At 38.7% G+C, this 16863-nt stretch overlaps 1 protein-coding gene across 2 annotated transcripts; it reads right to left on the reverse strand.

Moving 5' to 3' along the window:
* Positions 1-225: 225 nt before the first annotated feature.
* LOC123811632 (serine protease inhibitor Kazal-type 6) lies at positions 226-13981 on the reverse strand. 2 transcript variants are annotated; one of them, XM_045827991.1, is made up of 5 exons: positions 13791-13981; positions 10902-10924; positions 4737-4811; positions 1988-2103; positions 226-458 (listed from the first exon to the last, which is right to left on the reverse strand). In XM_045827991.1, the coding sequence occupies exons 1-5, from the start codon at positions 13846-13848 to the stop codon at positions 413-415; spliced, it is 318 nt and encodes a 105-aa protein (XP_045683947.1). In that variant the 5' UTR covers positions 13849-13981; the 3' UTR covers positions 226-412. The 2 variants fall into 2 exon arrangements, with proteins under 2 accessions (XP_045683947.1, XP_045683957.1); XM_045828001.1 differs by lacking the exon at positions 4737-4811 and having other exon boundaries at positions 13791-13944.
* Between the last annotated feature and the right edge of the window lie 2882 nt (positions 13982-16863).

Consider the following 16863-nt stretch of genomic DNA (forward strand, 5'->3'; position numbering starts at 1 on the left):
TCACCTAAGCCTTAAATAATAGATATTACAATAAAAAATTCTTCATTAGCCACATGGAAATTCCAAAAACAGAGATGGGAAGGGATTTTCCCAAGATCCCACAGTGACTTCAGGGTTCATTTGGATCAGAAAAACAGGTCTGTTTACCCAGGTTTATGTCGGGTCAATTACCCCATATTGTATCTGTATGTTTTCTTGATCTCAAAGTAAAAACACAGGCCAGGCTTCTGCAGAATTTATTTTATTGTTAAGTGAATCAAGGGAATAGATGTATATTGAACTTCCTGTGACCCAGGCAAAGCAGAAGGTACGTTTTTGTAAATTTAAGAGATCAGCTAGAGAAAAATAAAAGCAGAAGCAAGAAAAGAAGGAGGAGAGAGCTGGGAAGGCAGCACAGAACCCTGGCTCTCATTCAGCATTTTCCATGATGCTTTAGGTTGATCTTCCCACCACTTTTCCTATAAAAGAAAAAGACAAAACATGCTCAGCGCAATATCATCTGTGTTCACTGCAGAGGGCGGATAAGGGTCTAACCGCGTCATCATCTGTGCAATCATTGGATTGTACGGGTACCCGTGTCAGTGATCTGGCAGACGTTAATTAAATCCACTCAGAGATGACATCTGTCCTAACAACAGAAAGCATGAATCTGAAACCAACTGATTTAATAAACAAACTTAGAGAAGTTTGATTTCGATGATTATTTCTCTGAGAGTAAATATATATACAACTGAAAAAGGTAAAAATGACAAAAGGAATAATGGTAAAGAGACTATAGTGTCACAATTCTGGCTAATAGAAAATATAAGAAGTTAAACAGAATACTCAGGCATCTGGTCTATTATGGCAGACCATACATTTAAGCCTTCTTAGTAATGGGTGTTCATCATATCAAATCTCAACTTACCCAATGGCTCTTATCCTGAGAAAAGTTTGGTGTTAATTAATCATATAATGCTGTATATGCTGTATATGCTGTATATAAATGCAGAAATAGTTACTGTATATTTATTCAATATTTATTCATTTAATTCTATGTGCTTAGCTCTGTTATTATTGATAAAAAGTTATATAACCCCTGTGCTTAGAAATTTTACAGCAAAGTTGAAAGTAAGACATTCATAGAAGAAACTCTGATATAAGAAAAGGATGACAGTGGTAAGGAAGTGAGGTTACTTTTAAAGAGGGTTATAATTTCCTGGAGTTTGGAGCAATCAGACTAAGAAATTGCTTGTTTGAATAGGTTTCTATTAATTACAAAATGTGTCTCATCTGGAAGCTCACAGTCTATTGGCTAAAATCTAGAGCACCTGTTCTGTTCCTTATTAACACATACATTCATTAAATATTGGCCCTTGGTAGAATCTTCCTAGCACCCTGTCTGTAAAGTTTGAGTTGTCTGAATAATGAAGGATGATCCTCTCCTCTGTTCTTTGTTGAAAGGCTCTTTTCATCCGACCAAAAGAGAGGAATGAATGAAAATTGGTGCCTCAGCAACATAGAATTTGGTATAAAATAAAATGCTTGAAAATAATGTAGATACAATAATTGCTTTTATTGGTAATAAATTTTCTCACAAGATTTTCATGTTTCTGATTTTGGTGAATTTTCAAACTTAATCTCTAAAATTAATAATAATAGCAATTACAAAACACACCTGGATAAAAATTATTAAAATTTTTAGTTAGAAGTGGAAAAAATAAGAAAATGTATCAAAATTCTTAAAAATGTAAAATGTTTTAAAATTTCCCTAAGACAAATCACATTTAATAATCACAAAGTAATGGAGATTATGCTTTCAAATAATTTATTATGTAAATTTTTATTTGTTTTTGACCCATTTGTTTTCAGTCTCTTTGAAGCTTATTTCTTTAGTTTCTATGGGTGGGTATGAATAGAAACTTCTAGACTATCTCGAAGAAAGTGTCATTGTCTTATTCCGGAAGTTTGTTTTTCCAAGGGACGGGTTGGTGAGTGTGATACTTACACCTTCGCCTTACAGAAGGCACATTTATTGCCGTACGTCTGGCCATCGGTGCCACAGTAGGGATTAGATTCCCGAGTGCAGAAGACCTGGGGGTCCTGGAACTCACCACAGTCAACCTGCCGGAGCGAGCACAGTGACGTGGGTGTTAGTGCATCCGCCCCAGGGGCTCTTCCACCGAGCGGGAGCTTCGGACAGCAAGCTCATGATTATTTATGTATATACATATATACTTATTTATGTGAAGTTATGCATAAACATACATTCATATGAGGTTATGTATAAATATAGAGACATTTATTTAGTTATATAGAATATATGAATATTTATGTAAAGGTATACATAAATACATAGATTTGTTTATATAAAGGTGTATACATAACTATATCTAAATATTATACAAATTTATATACAAATATTTATAAATATTTATATAAAGGCATATGTAAACATATAAACATTTATATAAAGGTATATGCAAATATATCTTTATTTACATATATTTATTTGTTTATATATTTATATGAAATTATGTGCATGTATATGAGGTAAAGCTTCCTGAAATAGAAAACTGCCTTCTGCTTTGGCTGGTGTAGCTCAGTGGATTGAGCGCGGGCTGTGAACCAAAGTGTAGCAGGTTCGATTCCCAGTCAGGGTACATGCCTGGGTTGCAGGCCATGACCCCCAGCAACCGCACATTGATGTTTCTCTTTCTCTATCTCCCTCCCTTCCCTCTCTAAAGATAAATAAATAAAATCTTAAAAAAAAAAGAAAACAACCTTCTTTGTCTGCTCATCTGGAATATATTAAACATAACTGAGACTTTTTATTTGAGACACAAGATACACATTTCTGTATTTATTGCATTCAGGAGTAAGTTAATGGTGTATGGCAGTTATTTACTTACTCCTTATGAATATAAGGAGTAAGGCAAATACCACAGGTATGACTTTTTGCTCCAACCCTAATTTGTTCCCCTGGAGACTAGTTTTGGTCTTTAAGTGACAGTTGTTTTTTTCACTGCAACTCTAATAACTCTACTTCTGTATTGTTATAAAGATATGGGTGACTATTGCAAGGAGCTTCCAAATGTTACATGATGGCTTGTTAATTTTCCCCATGGTGGCTACATCCATTTATTCTCCTGAAAACAAAAATTTTAATGTCTTTATATTAGCTTGCTCTGTCCCCAAGTCTGTTTATAGTATTTGAACTTTGGTGCCTAAGTTGCTCCATTTAGGATTCTGAGGCTGCATGTAGCCTTGGTGAGAACACGTGCTATGATGACTAATAATGAAGGTCATGGGCCCCGTAGAAGGAACAGTGGTAGCACCTAATACATGCCCCCAGTTACAGTGATCTCTCAGGAGCAGCCTAGAGTTTTAAATTCTTCTCGATTCAATGTCAACTCAGTCAATCTTTGGTGTCCAAGTGACACGCACACCATGTTTTCCAGGGTACAGGCAATACACAATAGGTAGAAGCAAACTTTTCCAAATGTGGGAAATGAAGTGATCCTTAACGTGAAGAGAGGGACCATACTCACTTCTCTTTTAGTTCCTTTAAAAGGATACTGCCTTATGTTTATCCATTGCTTTATAATAGCCAAACCACACAGAGTAACTCAGTTGAATATCACAATAACTCTGAGAGGCACATGGAGCAATATCACATTAATCAGTTTACAGACGTGAATATTGATCCTCGGGATAACTGAGTAGTTTCCCAATGCCACCCAACCAGGGAGCATTCAAACCAGTGCTTGACCACACTCCTTCTGATTGCTGATCCACAATTTCCAACAACCTACTGTGGTCGATTTCCAACACATCCTCATTGAGCCAAATGAAGGCCAACTGTCACAATGTACCTCGGACCACATTTAGAGTCAAGGCATGTAAGCTTTATTAAAATACCTTATTAAAAAATGTGTGGGCATTGGTAAAAGGAATCATATCTTTAAGATGTTAGCAAACCATTATACATGGACAAAGCTCTCCAAAGGTTTGCATGGGGAAAAGCTCATCAGAAGAGTCACACAACTGAGTCACAAAATATTATAACATATGTCAGACTTAAGGCACCTGAGACTATAACACACATTTTGGTTGTGAAATTTTACATCTTGTACTATTGAGGTTGTGTAGTATGGTGCTTATCGGAGATCTTCTTAGGGCTTAGTTGTATAGAAGATACCTAGGTATTTTTATGGGCCCACTTCTCCTGCCCCCAGTGCTCTTAAAAAATAACTCCATTTTTTCATACTACTTCTAGGATAGTAACCTTTCCTTCAGGTCCCCAAATAGAAACCAGGCTGGAAAATCTTTACGGCATGATTAACTATAGGACACTTTTTTCTTAAAAGCTAATGTATTTTGTATTTGTCATGAATATACACATTTGCAATTGTGTGCTTGAGCCAAGAACAGACTGTAGACCATAGAATCACCATTGATATTTTCATGCATTCCACCAACAGCCAATAGATAACTAATATTTGGAAGACATGGTTCTGGGTGCTGGCTATACAGAAAAGAATCAGTTATAAACACTGTCTCCATAAGTTTACCATCATATTCATGTTAGGAAAGCAGAAAAGGACACGGAAAATTACAGCACAGTGTGTGATACATGCTACCGTGGGCCAAACACAGGCAGCGTGGAAGCTGAGAAAAAGGGCATCTAAGTCAGGGATATATGTCTCTCTACAGACAGGTCAGTGAGGAAAAGAAAATAAAAAAATGTCTCTTACTTGAAAGAGACGCCATCTTAAGCCACCTTTCCGTGGCATTCGACCCTCTGATCTCGTGATCCCGGCTCTTTTGTCCTTTAGAAAGCAGATATGGAAGTGGCGCATGGGGAAGGTGTTGACTTGGAGGACTTCTAGACTCCACCCCCCTCTCCAAACCCACTTTTCCCCTTCCACTGCCCCCTACATATGAGACTAAGAAGGGCTAAGGATTCCCATAAATAAAACCAAATCATCCAAATGGTATATGAACAAACTTCCTCAGCACGTAGATACATTTCATACTTCTAACTTGTCCGGTCCTTCAAGGATCCCTGAAGTGGCTGGAGAACCATGTTTCAGAACTTGTCCTGCCATTACCCATTGGCTGGTTGTGTCATTTCAGACAAACCACTCACTGCCTGTACCTCATTTGCTTAGCCAAAGAGTTTTTTAGACAACAGCCATCATGCTTCAATCCCAGGATTGTTATAAGGATCAGATGTAGCCACACAAAAGTTGTAGAAAGCCAGTATAAAAGGTTTGAAATAGTCTTGGACTAAGCATGCAGAAACTAAGCTTTTATTGTAGGCCCTTTCCAACTCTAGCTCTTACCACATTTTGGAAGGAGTCTCATACAAATGTTCAGTATCATGAGACAAGGTGGTCTCTAATGCCTCTTCTAGCTTTGCCAATATAAGATTTAACAGTGACTCCTTTCTACACAGTAGCTTAAATAAAGCTAAGTCCATAGTTCCTCAACTGGGTGTGAGAAGGAACAACTACTGGCCAAACACTTCTTTCTTTTATAACTAGGGGCCCCGATTCACTCGCTGTGTGAGACATTTTAGCATGGTGACCGGGGACAAATAGGGGTCACACTCTGGGAGCCCCAGAGGTTGGAAAAGGTGAAGAATGACTATGCAGATCCAACCAGCAATGCTTTCTGTGCGGCAAACAGCAAGACAGGAGAATATCAGAGTAACCAGTTGGACCAGAAAGAGAGCACAGCTCTTACAGCTTAAGGAGAAGTAGGCTAAGAAAGCTATTCCTTTCCTCTGCCTAAATTTCTTTTCCTGTTTTTTATTCTTATTTTGGTGTCCTTTAGATAGAATCCCAACCACTGGTTTCTTAGTGGACATCAAAAAGCAGGTCTAGACTAAGGGAGATAAGGTTATCCTTCTTCTTTAAAATTTCCTCCATGAGACCCCCCCCCCCCCCAGGAGAGCTGAATCCCCTGGATCTATTTAAAACGCTGTAATGCTTTATATTAGGAGATTATACACAGGCAGCAAACGCAAGGGACACGGGCCAAATGCGGCCCTCCACCTCGTTTTATGCGGCTCTACACCTCGTTTTATGCGGCCCAGCACCTTGTTTCTACCCAGCGGCAGTGCTGAGCTCCTTGCCCCTAGTTAAGGAGTAGTCACATTTATACAGTCCTAAAATTATTTTCGGCCTTCTGCAGGCAACCGTGAGGCTGATGTGGCCCCCGGTGAAAATGAGTTTGACACCCCTGGCTGACCTGGGTTTGAATTTTTCTTCTTTCATTCACTAGCTGCCTTACCTTATGCAAACACTTGGCTGCTCTGAGTTGAATTCCTTCTTATTTCACTGAGGCCTGGCAATGCTTGTCTTCTAGGGTTGTTTTAATGACAAATCCTTTGAAAACACTTTGTAAAGTTTCAAGTATTGTGTGTAGGATTGCTGTTATAAACTCCAACAATGTAAATTGTTTCACATTCCAGAATTTTTGGAGCCCATTATTTCTTACTCTATTCAGTGAGGGCTGTTTGTTGCTGTTTTTGTTTGAGTGTTTTTTTCAGATGGTGTTGGCTTTAACAAGAGCCTCCACTGCTTTCCTTAGATCCTCCAGCTTCCGGAGACTGCATCTGGGTACTTGGGCGCCAATGTTTAATAGCAGTCTGACCCCTTGTGGTTCGTCAAAGAACTGTACCTTCAAAAACATTCTGGAATCCAGGGATACTGTCAGTGCCCAGATTAATCACCTAGTGGCAACTACATAGCCATTGAATTTTGCTGGGAAATGAACTTATATGATCACAAAAATTAACCCCAAAAAGGTCAGGATCATTAATATTTTAGTCTGGCACTTCGGTTCTACAAATAAAGCCAATGGAAATTCGCAAACACAAACTCCCCTAGGGTGTAGGACTTCGCCTCTTCTTCTTCCCTTTGTGACCACCCATGTGGTTGCATCATCTCCTTTTTAAATCACCCCAATCTTCTAACCCCCTCCCTAACTTGCTTCTACTCTCCCTGTTTTTATGCCCCTTCCACACTATCAAAAATGGCTCTAAAAATGTCTCAGGATACACCCATTGGCTATTATTAAATGTTAATGATTTTCTTATGATATCCAGGGGTGTCCAACCTTTTGGCATCTCTGGGCCACACTGGAAGAAGAAGAGTTGTCTTGCGCCATACATTAAATACACTGCAACATGTAATCACAAATAAAACCCCTCATAATGTTTTAAGTAAATTTACGATTTTGTGCTGGGCTGCATTCACAGCCATCCTGGGCCGCATGCAGCCCATGGGCCATGGGTTGGACACCCTGTCTCCTTTTCGGAACTCTTTCCTGGCTCCTGTAACATGTCAGTGCTCTGGCTCTCCACCTGTTTCTTCTCCACCCCTTTTACCATTGTTTTAATTTTCTCCCTGAGTGTTCACTATGGTCACTTTCAAGAAATTTTATATATTCAATTTTTTTTTCTCTCAAAGAGAGAAAAGTCATAGTCATCATACTGATGAGTCTTAGATGGTTTTTCTTGATTTCATCAAAATTTCAAACTCCATGCTCTGACCAGTGTGGCTCAGCTGGTTGAGTGTCATCTCACACAGCAAAAGGTCTCCGGTTCGATTCTCAGTGAGGGCACACGCCTGGGTGCGGGTTTGGCCCTCACTCAGGGGGTGTGTAAGGGGCAACGGACCCATGTTTCTCTCTCACATCTATGTTTCTCACCCTTTCTTTCTCTCTAACTTCTCTCTCTAAAAATAAATAAAGTCTTTTAAAAGAACCCTCTAATTCCTATGGTTAGAAATGTACAGAGAAACTCTAGATAACAATTAAATTTATATTTAATGCTCAGTTATGTCTAAAATGTAACTTTTAATCTTTCCCTCCAAACTAGTTTTACATTCTAATTTTCCCTTTTTACAGAACAGTACCATTCTTTGGTTTTCTCAGCCCACCCTCAGATGAAAACATTGCCATTTATTTCCCCTTGCAAGTGTTACCTTTTGTGTATTTCTTTGTCTCAAGTGCCTTTCACCAATTCCAAATTTACCACCTATACCCACCCTCAATAGTCCTGGCCGAGTCAATGTAATAAATCCTATTCTCTCTGCTTTCATTTTTTCCGTGTCTCAAAATCCCTCTTACATGTAGAGACAAGTTATCTTACTTTAAACTACTGTTTTCATTATACTATGATTACTTCTTTGTTTAAGAAGGGAGCACAGCAAAAACTATGGCTTATTTGCTCAGAAGACTGTACTGCCCAAAGCACATTGACGTGCATTGCACGGGGGCTTTCTGTCGCTCTCGAAAGGTGGCCTGGGGCCGTGGAGGCTCACTCCTTAAGGAGCCAGGGGTCCTGAGGTGTTGACTATACCTGTATTAAAGCTGTTGGTAAATTGGAATCAGCTTAGGTCCTGTTTCTGAGGCCTCAATTTTCCTACCCGTTGTTAACTTGTAGATGCTGGTTAACGTCTTCAAACTGTATTTAGGTATTTTGCCAGTATCTTAATAGTAGGTGAATTCAAACTAATTAGGAAAGATGAATAGCCCAAGACACACTCCAGTTATGGAGCATTGTTCTACTAACTGTAGCAAAACTCATTGTGTCTTAATCTTAAAATACAAACAAAAATAAATGTAGATATCCCTCCAAAATTACTGTAACAGAAAATGGTTGCCAATCATTGTTTTTGAGGGGTTTGTGTTCACTCGAATCTGGAATATTCATTTAAACAACTCTTTAGAGATATGGCTAGTAGGAAAATAAGAAAAATAAAGGCAACATAGTGAATTATTCTGAAAGTATTCTTGTACAATTCTTTAGACTGTTAACTATAATCTACCATCAGGCGCTTCAGCACGGAAACTTCTTGGCATAAGTGAAATGACTTAAATGTTGGAGGAAACCTTCCTTCTTTTTGTCTTAGTGGGGGCAGAGTTGAGCAGGCATGCTCCTGAGGTTAGTTTCCATTTTTTCTGCCTGTCATTGGGACCGCCGCCATCTTTCCAGCCATGCAGAAGAGAGATGGTAGAGAGCAAAGCAGAGAGAGGACTCACGGACATGGGCAACAGTGTGGTGATTGCGAGGGAATAGAGGGGTGTAAGAGGACTAAATGGTAATGGAAAAAAATTACACACAAAAAAAGAAATGGTAGCCTCGATGCCATCTGAAAGTTGGCACCCTCCCTTCTCTGTCTGATTCAGTGGGGAAAAGACAGTGGTCTTGGCAAGGCCAGGCGTGGTCCACACTGGTTCAGTTACCTGAAGTCAGATGGGGGTTTAGAAATCATTGCATCCAAATGTTTTACTTTAGAGATGTGGAAACAAAAGCAATGACAAGGGAAGGAGACAGTCTTCAGATCACACAGTCAGTAAGTATCGGAATTAGAACTCATGTATGTTGTCCCTAAAATATTCTAGCAAAGCCAGTGCTCCTCAGCACTGAATAATTATTTAAAACGCAGATTCAACCCCGCTACCTGTGTGATTATTATTTAGTAAGTCTGGCTTAGCGCTGGGGATCTATATATGTAGCAAGCTTCCCCAGCAACCCCACAGCAAGCGCACTCTGAATCTTGGGCCTATCAGGAATAGAATCAGTAAATAGCTGACTTTAAATGAACTTTAGAAAACACTGAAAATCTGAGAAACATTACGAATCCTGGAAATCAAAGCCTAAACAAGGAAAGAGACTTATGTATTGATGAGAAAACTGGGATTCTATTCCGTATGTTTTCAATCTGCATATCATGGTCTCATATTTTACCACCTGGGGGAATACAAAATGGGCTGGCTGGATCTGGGGGTCTTTGTTTGTTTGTTTGCTTTGATATTTAACATAGGTTGTGCTACCATATATGTTTAAACATAATAGTAAATTAATTTTAAGATGAACAATTTCATATCCAAGTACAAACACACGTGTGTTACACATACAGGTGCACACACACAATGCGAGTTAATTGCAGGGCATCATCCATTATACAACACATCTCACTTTCTAAGATTATAAAATTGGAAAGGAGAAAAGTTCTACTTATGCAATATAGTAGGTGTACTAGAGGTGAAATAGGTTTTCAACTCTTTTGCCAACTCCAAATAGTTGGCAGGTGGGTCTGGAAACGTTTGATGTCAGGTTCTTGGGCACACCAAGGCTAACGAGAGCCATTGTCAAGATCAAGTAGAAATGCTCTCAATGGACACAGGAGCAGGATGGATTGACTGTGCAAATACCACTTGTTTATGTTGTCTTTTGATAGAACAAGCAATCCAGAAAAAAGTTGGTGGATTCATTTGGGAAAAAATCAACCAGACAATGAAGACAATTTGTGCCCCTTCCAATGTTTTGCCCAAAATGTATTTACATTTGTGGGAATGAGTCTGTGTATACTCAATACAGAGCAGTAAGCAACTTCTGTGTCTACTCTTGGTGGCCTCACTTCTACAAAGAAGATAACCTCTGCCCTAACGCCTTCAATAGTTGTTAATTATCAGTCAATAACCAGTTCTTTTACAGTTTGCCAAATGCTTCCACACAGTTTATTTAATTTCAATCTGACTACGATTCTGTGAGGTGAATAAGATTGTCCCCCTTTTTTTATAGCTGCAGAAATTGCAGCTCAGAAGACCTGAGTAACTTGCCCAAGGTCCTACAGAGAAAGCAGGGATACAGTATGAGTGTCAACATAGATTCATCCTATTTTCATTTATAGTTATTTTACTTTAACAAAACCTGAGAATGGGTGGTTAGGGTCTTTTAACTCATAGAGAATTTAGAGTTAAAAAATGAGTTACTTCCACTGATTTCTGGATTTGGCCTGCTTCTTTGTTTTTGCTCTTTCACCCACAGACAAACCTTTGGCTCTGGGAACCACCAGGCAAGCCTCACCCAGGTCTGAAGAGTAGTAAAAATATACACTGACCTGTTCTCCTTGACTGAAGACACCTGGAAAAAAAAAGGCACAAAATCTGAACACTGTAATTGCTGAAGGTACAAAAGGTGGCATTTGCAAAATTAAGAAATCCTCATGCCTGAACTGATGCTTGTTCTTGGTTCCTGGTCCTCCCAGCAAGGGAGGGCATGGTTGTTCTACTGTTTTATGCCTGTTCACTGCTTAGGGAGCAGTAGAAACTTGGAAAGTGATGAAAGGAGATGGACCAGGATGAGGTCATATTTCTTAGGGGTTGGGGGATGGGTGGGAGAAAATTATTTGGGGATCTGGAGATTCGAGTTACAGTTCTGGCCTAGTTGCTAATTCACAGTGGGGATGACCTCATCTCTGGCCTTCCTTCAGAGAAGTTGGGCTGGAAAGTCACCTCTAACTTGGACATTTTGAGGCTCAGTGTATTGTCTTTGTCACGGGCAGTTCAGGAAGAGATTAACTTTGTTATTTGTTCTTTGAGCTCAAAATTGCTTTTCTGACTTCTATGCTCAGCTTTAAAGACTTGGCCCAAATAGACACTGTCAAGGGCAGAGTCCAGTTGGCTTCTGTGACTCATTGCTCTTGCTACATCTCTTTAAATTCCTGAGAGAGGAAAAGCCATCTATAAATACAGTCCTGATTCTCTGTCTCCTTCCATCTTTGTGGTTATGTCCGTGCTTTTAGGTTGTGGCTAATCAGCTCAATGGTTTCAAATACTGAAATAATAAAATCTTCAGTTCATTTCTGGTATGCCCCCAATTCTGGTCATTTCTGTGGCATTCCCAAAGCCAGCGCATTTAGCCAAAAGCCACCTTGGTGACAGAAAGTGTGTGGATAAGTGTCAGCGTGTGAGGGATGGCAACTGGCAATATCTTAAAGCACATTCTCTGTTCGTGGGGGTGAGAAGGGAACAAGGCTTTTAAATTTGAAATGAAGACAATGGCCGTCTGCGGCAATGACTGCCAACCTCACTGCGGCCCTGTTATTAAAGATACAGATGCTGAGGACAATGACTTGAAAATGCCATTATAGAGACCAAACAGGGCATGGAAGTCTATAGTTTTGCAAACCACTGAAAGTGATTTTTATGACTGAAGGAAACTCATTATTACAATTCTCGGCCATTTCTTCGTGGTACGAATTTTTTATCAGAAAGGGAGAATTTTTTTTAAAATCTTATTTCAATTACTGTTCATGTACAATTGTCTATCTTTTACTTCCATCTCGGAGAAGAGGAGAGATTTGTGTCCAATGTCTTATACGTATGAAGTATTAAGGCAGAGGGAGGGTTAACATCAACAAGGCCTGAGTTCTGTACAGTGGTCTTATTAAACTTTAAAAATGTCAATATTAATAGACATTTGTTGAACTTTAACTGTATCCCCTTCACTATATAAAGCACTTTACATGCATTTTCTTACTTAATTGCACACTCAGAAATGTTCTTTTCATACCTCTCTACTATAGCTGAGTGAGAGACTGAGAAAAGTCACATGCTATAGAATGGAAATGCCAGGACTGAAATTCCACATGAAGGCTCTGAGACATTAGCCTTCCTAAACACTGATTTATCTAGGAAGAACCATATTTTGATAAATTCAGTGCATTAGTCCACCAGATCCAATTAACAAATCAGTTTACCTTTCTAAAGGGAAGCAATAAGAGCATATCAGTTAATTTCAAAGAGTGTCCTAGTAAGCAGACTTTAATATAGTCACATCTATTTTTTATGCCATCTCCACAGTTGACAGAAATGCCATTTCATGTTTTTAGCCTTAGTGGTCAAGCTTATTCTTAATATCAAAGTAATTCTTTATCCAGTTTCTTCATATTTCTAAATGTGCTTGTTCATGTAAATATGATTGGTTTCCTGTGAACAGCAACTTCTTTAGCTATTTAATTTCATTGAAAAATTGTTGTTTTTCCATGTTCAGGCATTTAAAATCTCTGATAGTCCCCACATTCAACAGCTTTTGTCCCCAAAAATGATAGATCAGACATGGAAAGTTCCAAGACCCAGGCTCATTTCTAGAACTTCATGAATGAAAGAACATCTCAGAGAGCTGAGCTGTATCTCCAGCTGACATGGCCATAAGCCAAAGAGATGGGCATAGGTCTTGGGTCTAGAGCCTTTAGTGTGTGCTTTGTCCACTCCCATAGCATGGAGGACAGAAAGAGATACATGACCCTGTTCATCCACATGACCCTGGACTGAAAGACATCAGATCAAAGTACGCTTGTCCTTTGAACAGTCTGAACTGATAGAACACAAGGCTATTGCTCAAAGACTTTCCCCTTCTTGAAGAATTGTTGAGTTCCCCAGCAGCATATACATTGCAGTCTTTGAACATGGGATAGCTCTTTTTCTGAAGGATTCTTTAATTGAGTTTCCTTTACCCCCCTTGTTTCAATTTTAATTCCAATTATTGTATAACAACAATGAGGACAAGAATGCTTTTCTTTGTCTTAGAAAGCCAAGCTAATACTTAAAACAACTAGCCATCCCCCAGCTTAGTTTTGTGGAACGAGCATAAGCTGAGATGTCTAAAAGACCTGATCAAATTCCAAATTCTACTTACAAGTTGTTATTCCTTTGGCAATTTTTAAATTTTTCTGTGCCCTGATTTCTTACATGTAGACTACAAATAAATGTATCTTGCTATGTGTTTTGGAGATAATACCTAGAAGCTCTTATTACATGCCTAGAATATAGTATATGCTCAACAAAGGAAAGTTATTTTTATCATTATTACTATTATCATTTTCACCATCACAATCATTATCATCATCAGGATAACCTCTCAGAATTGGTCTGGGTGGACAAATACACTTGGCATTTCCAGTTCAGCATAAATATTGGATTTCAATTTTAAAGAAAAAAAAACTCACCTGAGAAAAAGCAGAAAAGAGCCAGAGAGAGGAGCAGAAAGACACCTGATATTTTCATGGTGCCAGTTAGCTCGCTCAGGTCAAGGCTGGTTTGTCCTGCTCAGGTTCTCTGTCAAGACACTGCCCAGAGCACCCAAATGCACACTCAGACATATGTATATATATGTGTAGACATGGTAGAGGGAGTTGGGATCTCCACCTTCTTCATAAAGTCACATTCTAAAACCATATGTCGTCCTATACACTTGAGGCATTTATGATGACCTGTCATCGACGTAAAGGAATGCTTCATGATCTCCCATCAATCTTAAAATTAGGACATTTATGTGAGTCGCACCTTAGATCTTATTCATGGAGGATGTCATTTTCCACCGGTAAACTGGACTTTCCTAACAACCAATACATCCTCCCTGCTCTTCCCTCTACAGTTTCGCTACATTAAAGGGATGAGTCACTGGTGGGGCCCACTTGATGTCAGTGTCTCTTTCAGACAGGTCCTGCATGTCTGTTGCCCAGCTGAGTAATCACAGAGGAATGAAATCTTGGGTGTAACTTGGATTTTCAGAGTCCACACCATCCAAGATGTACCAAAAAATATAAGTATTCTACAGTGTCCCCAGAACTGCATCAGTAAAAGCATGTTAGGGGGCAGAAATCAGCCCATTGATGTTTTAAATCATTACTGTAGTCAAGTGGCAGAGATCTTCAATTTTTAAGTCAAAATGAACAAGAGAGCCTATGTGTGTTTCTTAATTAGTGAAGAAGTAAATGTATAAATTTTTAGAAGTGACTGAATTGAGGAATATTTAACATTTCTCCTTTTCTGCAAGGTAAAGATGTAGTTACAATAAAACTCTTTAAGTTTTAGCTCCTTGAAAGTACGTTTCTGTGCAAGTTACATGAATTCCATTAACTATCGTGGCCAATTTAATGGCCAGACTGAGCAAAGAGTGGGACTCCATAGGTTTCTATGGGGGGACAAAAAATAAACACCGGTTATAGTTCTAATGATTAAGTCTGACTCAAGTCATAATCAGTTACTCAAAATATCATGGAGAAAAAAGTAACAATTTAACAGCGTGGGAACAATATGCAGCATGTGCCTGATTTAAATACAAGTGATTAATGCATGTTGTACAAATAACTTAGAAATTATACACCTAATAACTGGTTTCCTTTGGAAGTAGTCACGTTGAGAAAATGTATACACAGATCACATATTGTTCTCTTCAGGATATTTGTTTCCTTTCTGGAAATTACATATCCTTAGAAGTTTTAATTTGGTTTATTTCAATATTTAGGGTGAATTTTCTGTCTTTGAGAAAGGGGAATATACCTTATTGAATTTTACAGTCTTTGAGAAAAGGGAATATACTTTATTGAATTTTACAATCAAAAAGATATTACCTCTTAATAAAAAATGAAGCATGACTGTGATAAAAAAATAAGAACGTTTTAAGTTGTTTCTCTGACCATTTGCAAAGACCTGAGTTTACAGGCAGAGGGAAAAGGGAAGAGAGGAGCGTAAACAGGAGAGGGGAATAAGAGAGAAGGGAAAGTATGTGCTTGGCAAGTATTCGAAGCAATAACATGAACACATACACATACACTCACATGTGCGCAATCTTAAAATCCTTTACAAACAGTTACAGGTCAGATGTCAGACACCAATGGAAAATCTTAAAAACTGTACTGAAGTTTTTCTTGAACACTGATGGGAGGAGGAGTCTAAGAATATTTAGAAAAACAGAATAATTGGGAAAACGCTTCAGGGAAGCTATGGAATTTTCACATAACACTTTTGTCTGTCTTAATTATTTTGGCCTCCTTAAGTGAGATAATATAAAGAACCCTGCTTGGAAACTTGACATCATGTCACAGGCTTGGTTTTATATGTTGCTGCCTTCCTCTGTCTTTCACATCCCACACCCAATGCCTTCTCCTCCCTTTTGCCTTCTCCCTTTCCTTCCCCTTTTGTGTTCAGAATATCTGGAGACGGTCTAAGCATAGTCCCATGTCCCAAAGTGGTAACAATTCAAAAGTGTTCACTAATATTAAACAAAAAGGCAACAGTGGGAGTCAGTGGCATTCCATCACAAAGTACACGGTGTCCTTCCTAACATTGGTTGCAACTTCTCCTCCCAAGTGTCATTTGTGGTCATTTGCTTCTCAAAATCATTGTCTGCTAAATGTTACTCTGTCTCTCTTCATCTTCCATCCATTCTATCCTTCCCTACCTCCCCGCTATTCGTCAAGAGTTTTTCTTCAATAGGTGTTTTTGATGGGATGATTCTAACCCATTTTTTTCTGACAGGTTTCAATTCTGTATCTTCAACATTTACCCTCCTCTCCATACCAAGATAAGTGTTGGCTCTGGACTGGTGTCGGGGAGACAATATTGTGTCATAAGGATATATTTTAAGAAGTCTGGTACCTTGAACAGCAATAGTTTTTGTTAGGTTTCTGAACCCATGTGAAAGAGAGTTTTTTTCCTTCTTATAAAACATAAAGGAAAGGGTAAGAAACCTTTCCAGGAATCACTTAATTAGCTCCTTAAGTAAAAAGCTGAAATGATAGGTTATAGAAAAGTGACAGGCAATTATTCACAGACATGAAAGAAACTATTTGTAATTCTAGTCTTTTGTCTACAGAGTAAGTAGAGGAGAGCACTTTGAATTTTGTTTTCTGTAGCACTCTGAGAGAAAAATAGGAAAAGATTTAACAATCATAACATTTAAGTGTAAGTTTCAATGAATCGAGTCATAAAAAAAAGAAATACGAAAGCAAAGGCGGCACGGGAGAAAGCAGCAGAAGTCGGTCCTTTTCCAGACGGTAGAATGCGGTCCCATCACACGTGCAGCTGATTTCCAAAAGCCAGCTGTACCGATTTTCTTTCATATCATTAAACACAAAAACACTGTAAGAATATATTTTCCAGGTACAGTTTATCATACAAACATGATACTTTTCCTCCCAAATATTACCATTTGGGGCAGTATACACAAAATCATCACATTTTTAAAGAGTCATTCTGATTCTCTAGTTTTCGGGACTTAAGAGTTTTTTTGCACAT

The sequence above is a fragment of the Phyllostomus hastatus genome, unplaced genomic scaffold (genome assembly GCF_019186645.2).
Source record: "Phyllostomus hastatus isolate PE091 unplaced genomic scaffold, TTU_PhHast_1.1 phas_contig_150, whole genome shotgun sequence".
In the NCBI taxonomy this organism is placed as follows: Eukaryota; Metazoa; Chordata; class Mammalia; order Chiroptera; family Phyllostomidae; genus Phyllostomus; species Phyllostomus hastatus.

Bases quoted from the DNA above. Each gene is read 5' to 3' on its own strand.
- LOC123811632 (XM_045827991.1), bottom strand. From the start codon at position 13,848: ATGAAAATATCAGGTGTCTTTCTGCTCCTCTCTCTGGCTCTTTTCTGC. The intron at 10,925-13,790 runs GTGAGTTTTTTT...TTTTTTTTCCAG, and splicing joins TCTTTTCTGCTTTTTCTCAG to GTGTCTTCAGTCAAGGAGAA. The intron at 4,812-10,901 runs GTCAGTGTATAT...TGCTTTCTAAAG, and splicing joins TCTTCAGTCAAGGAGAACAG to GACAAAAGAGCCGGGATCAC.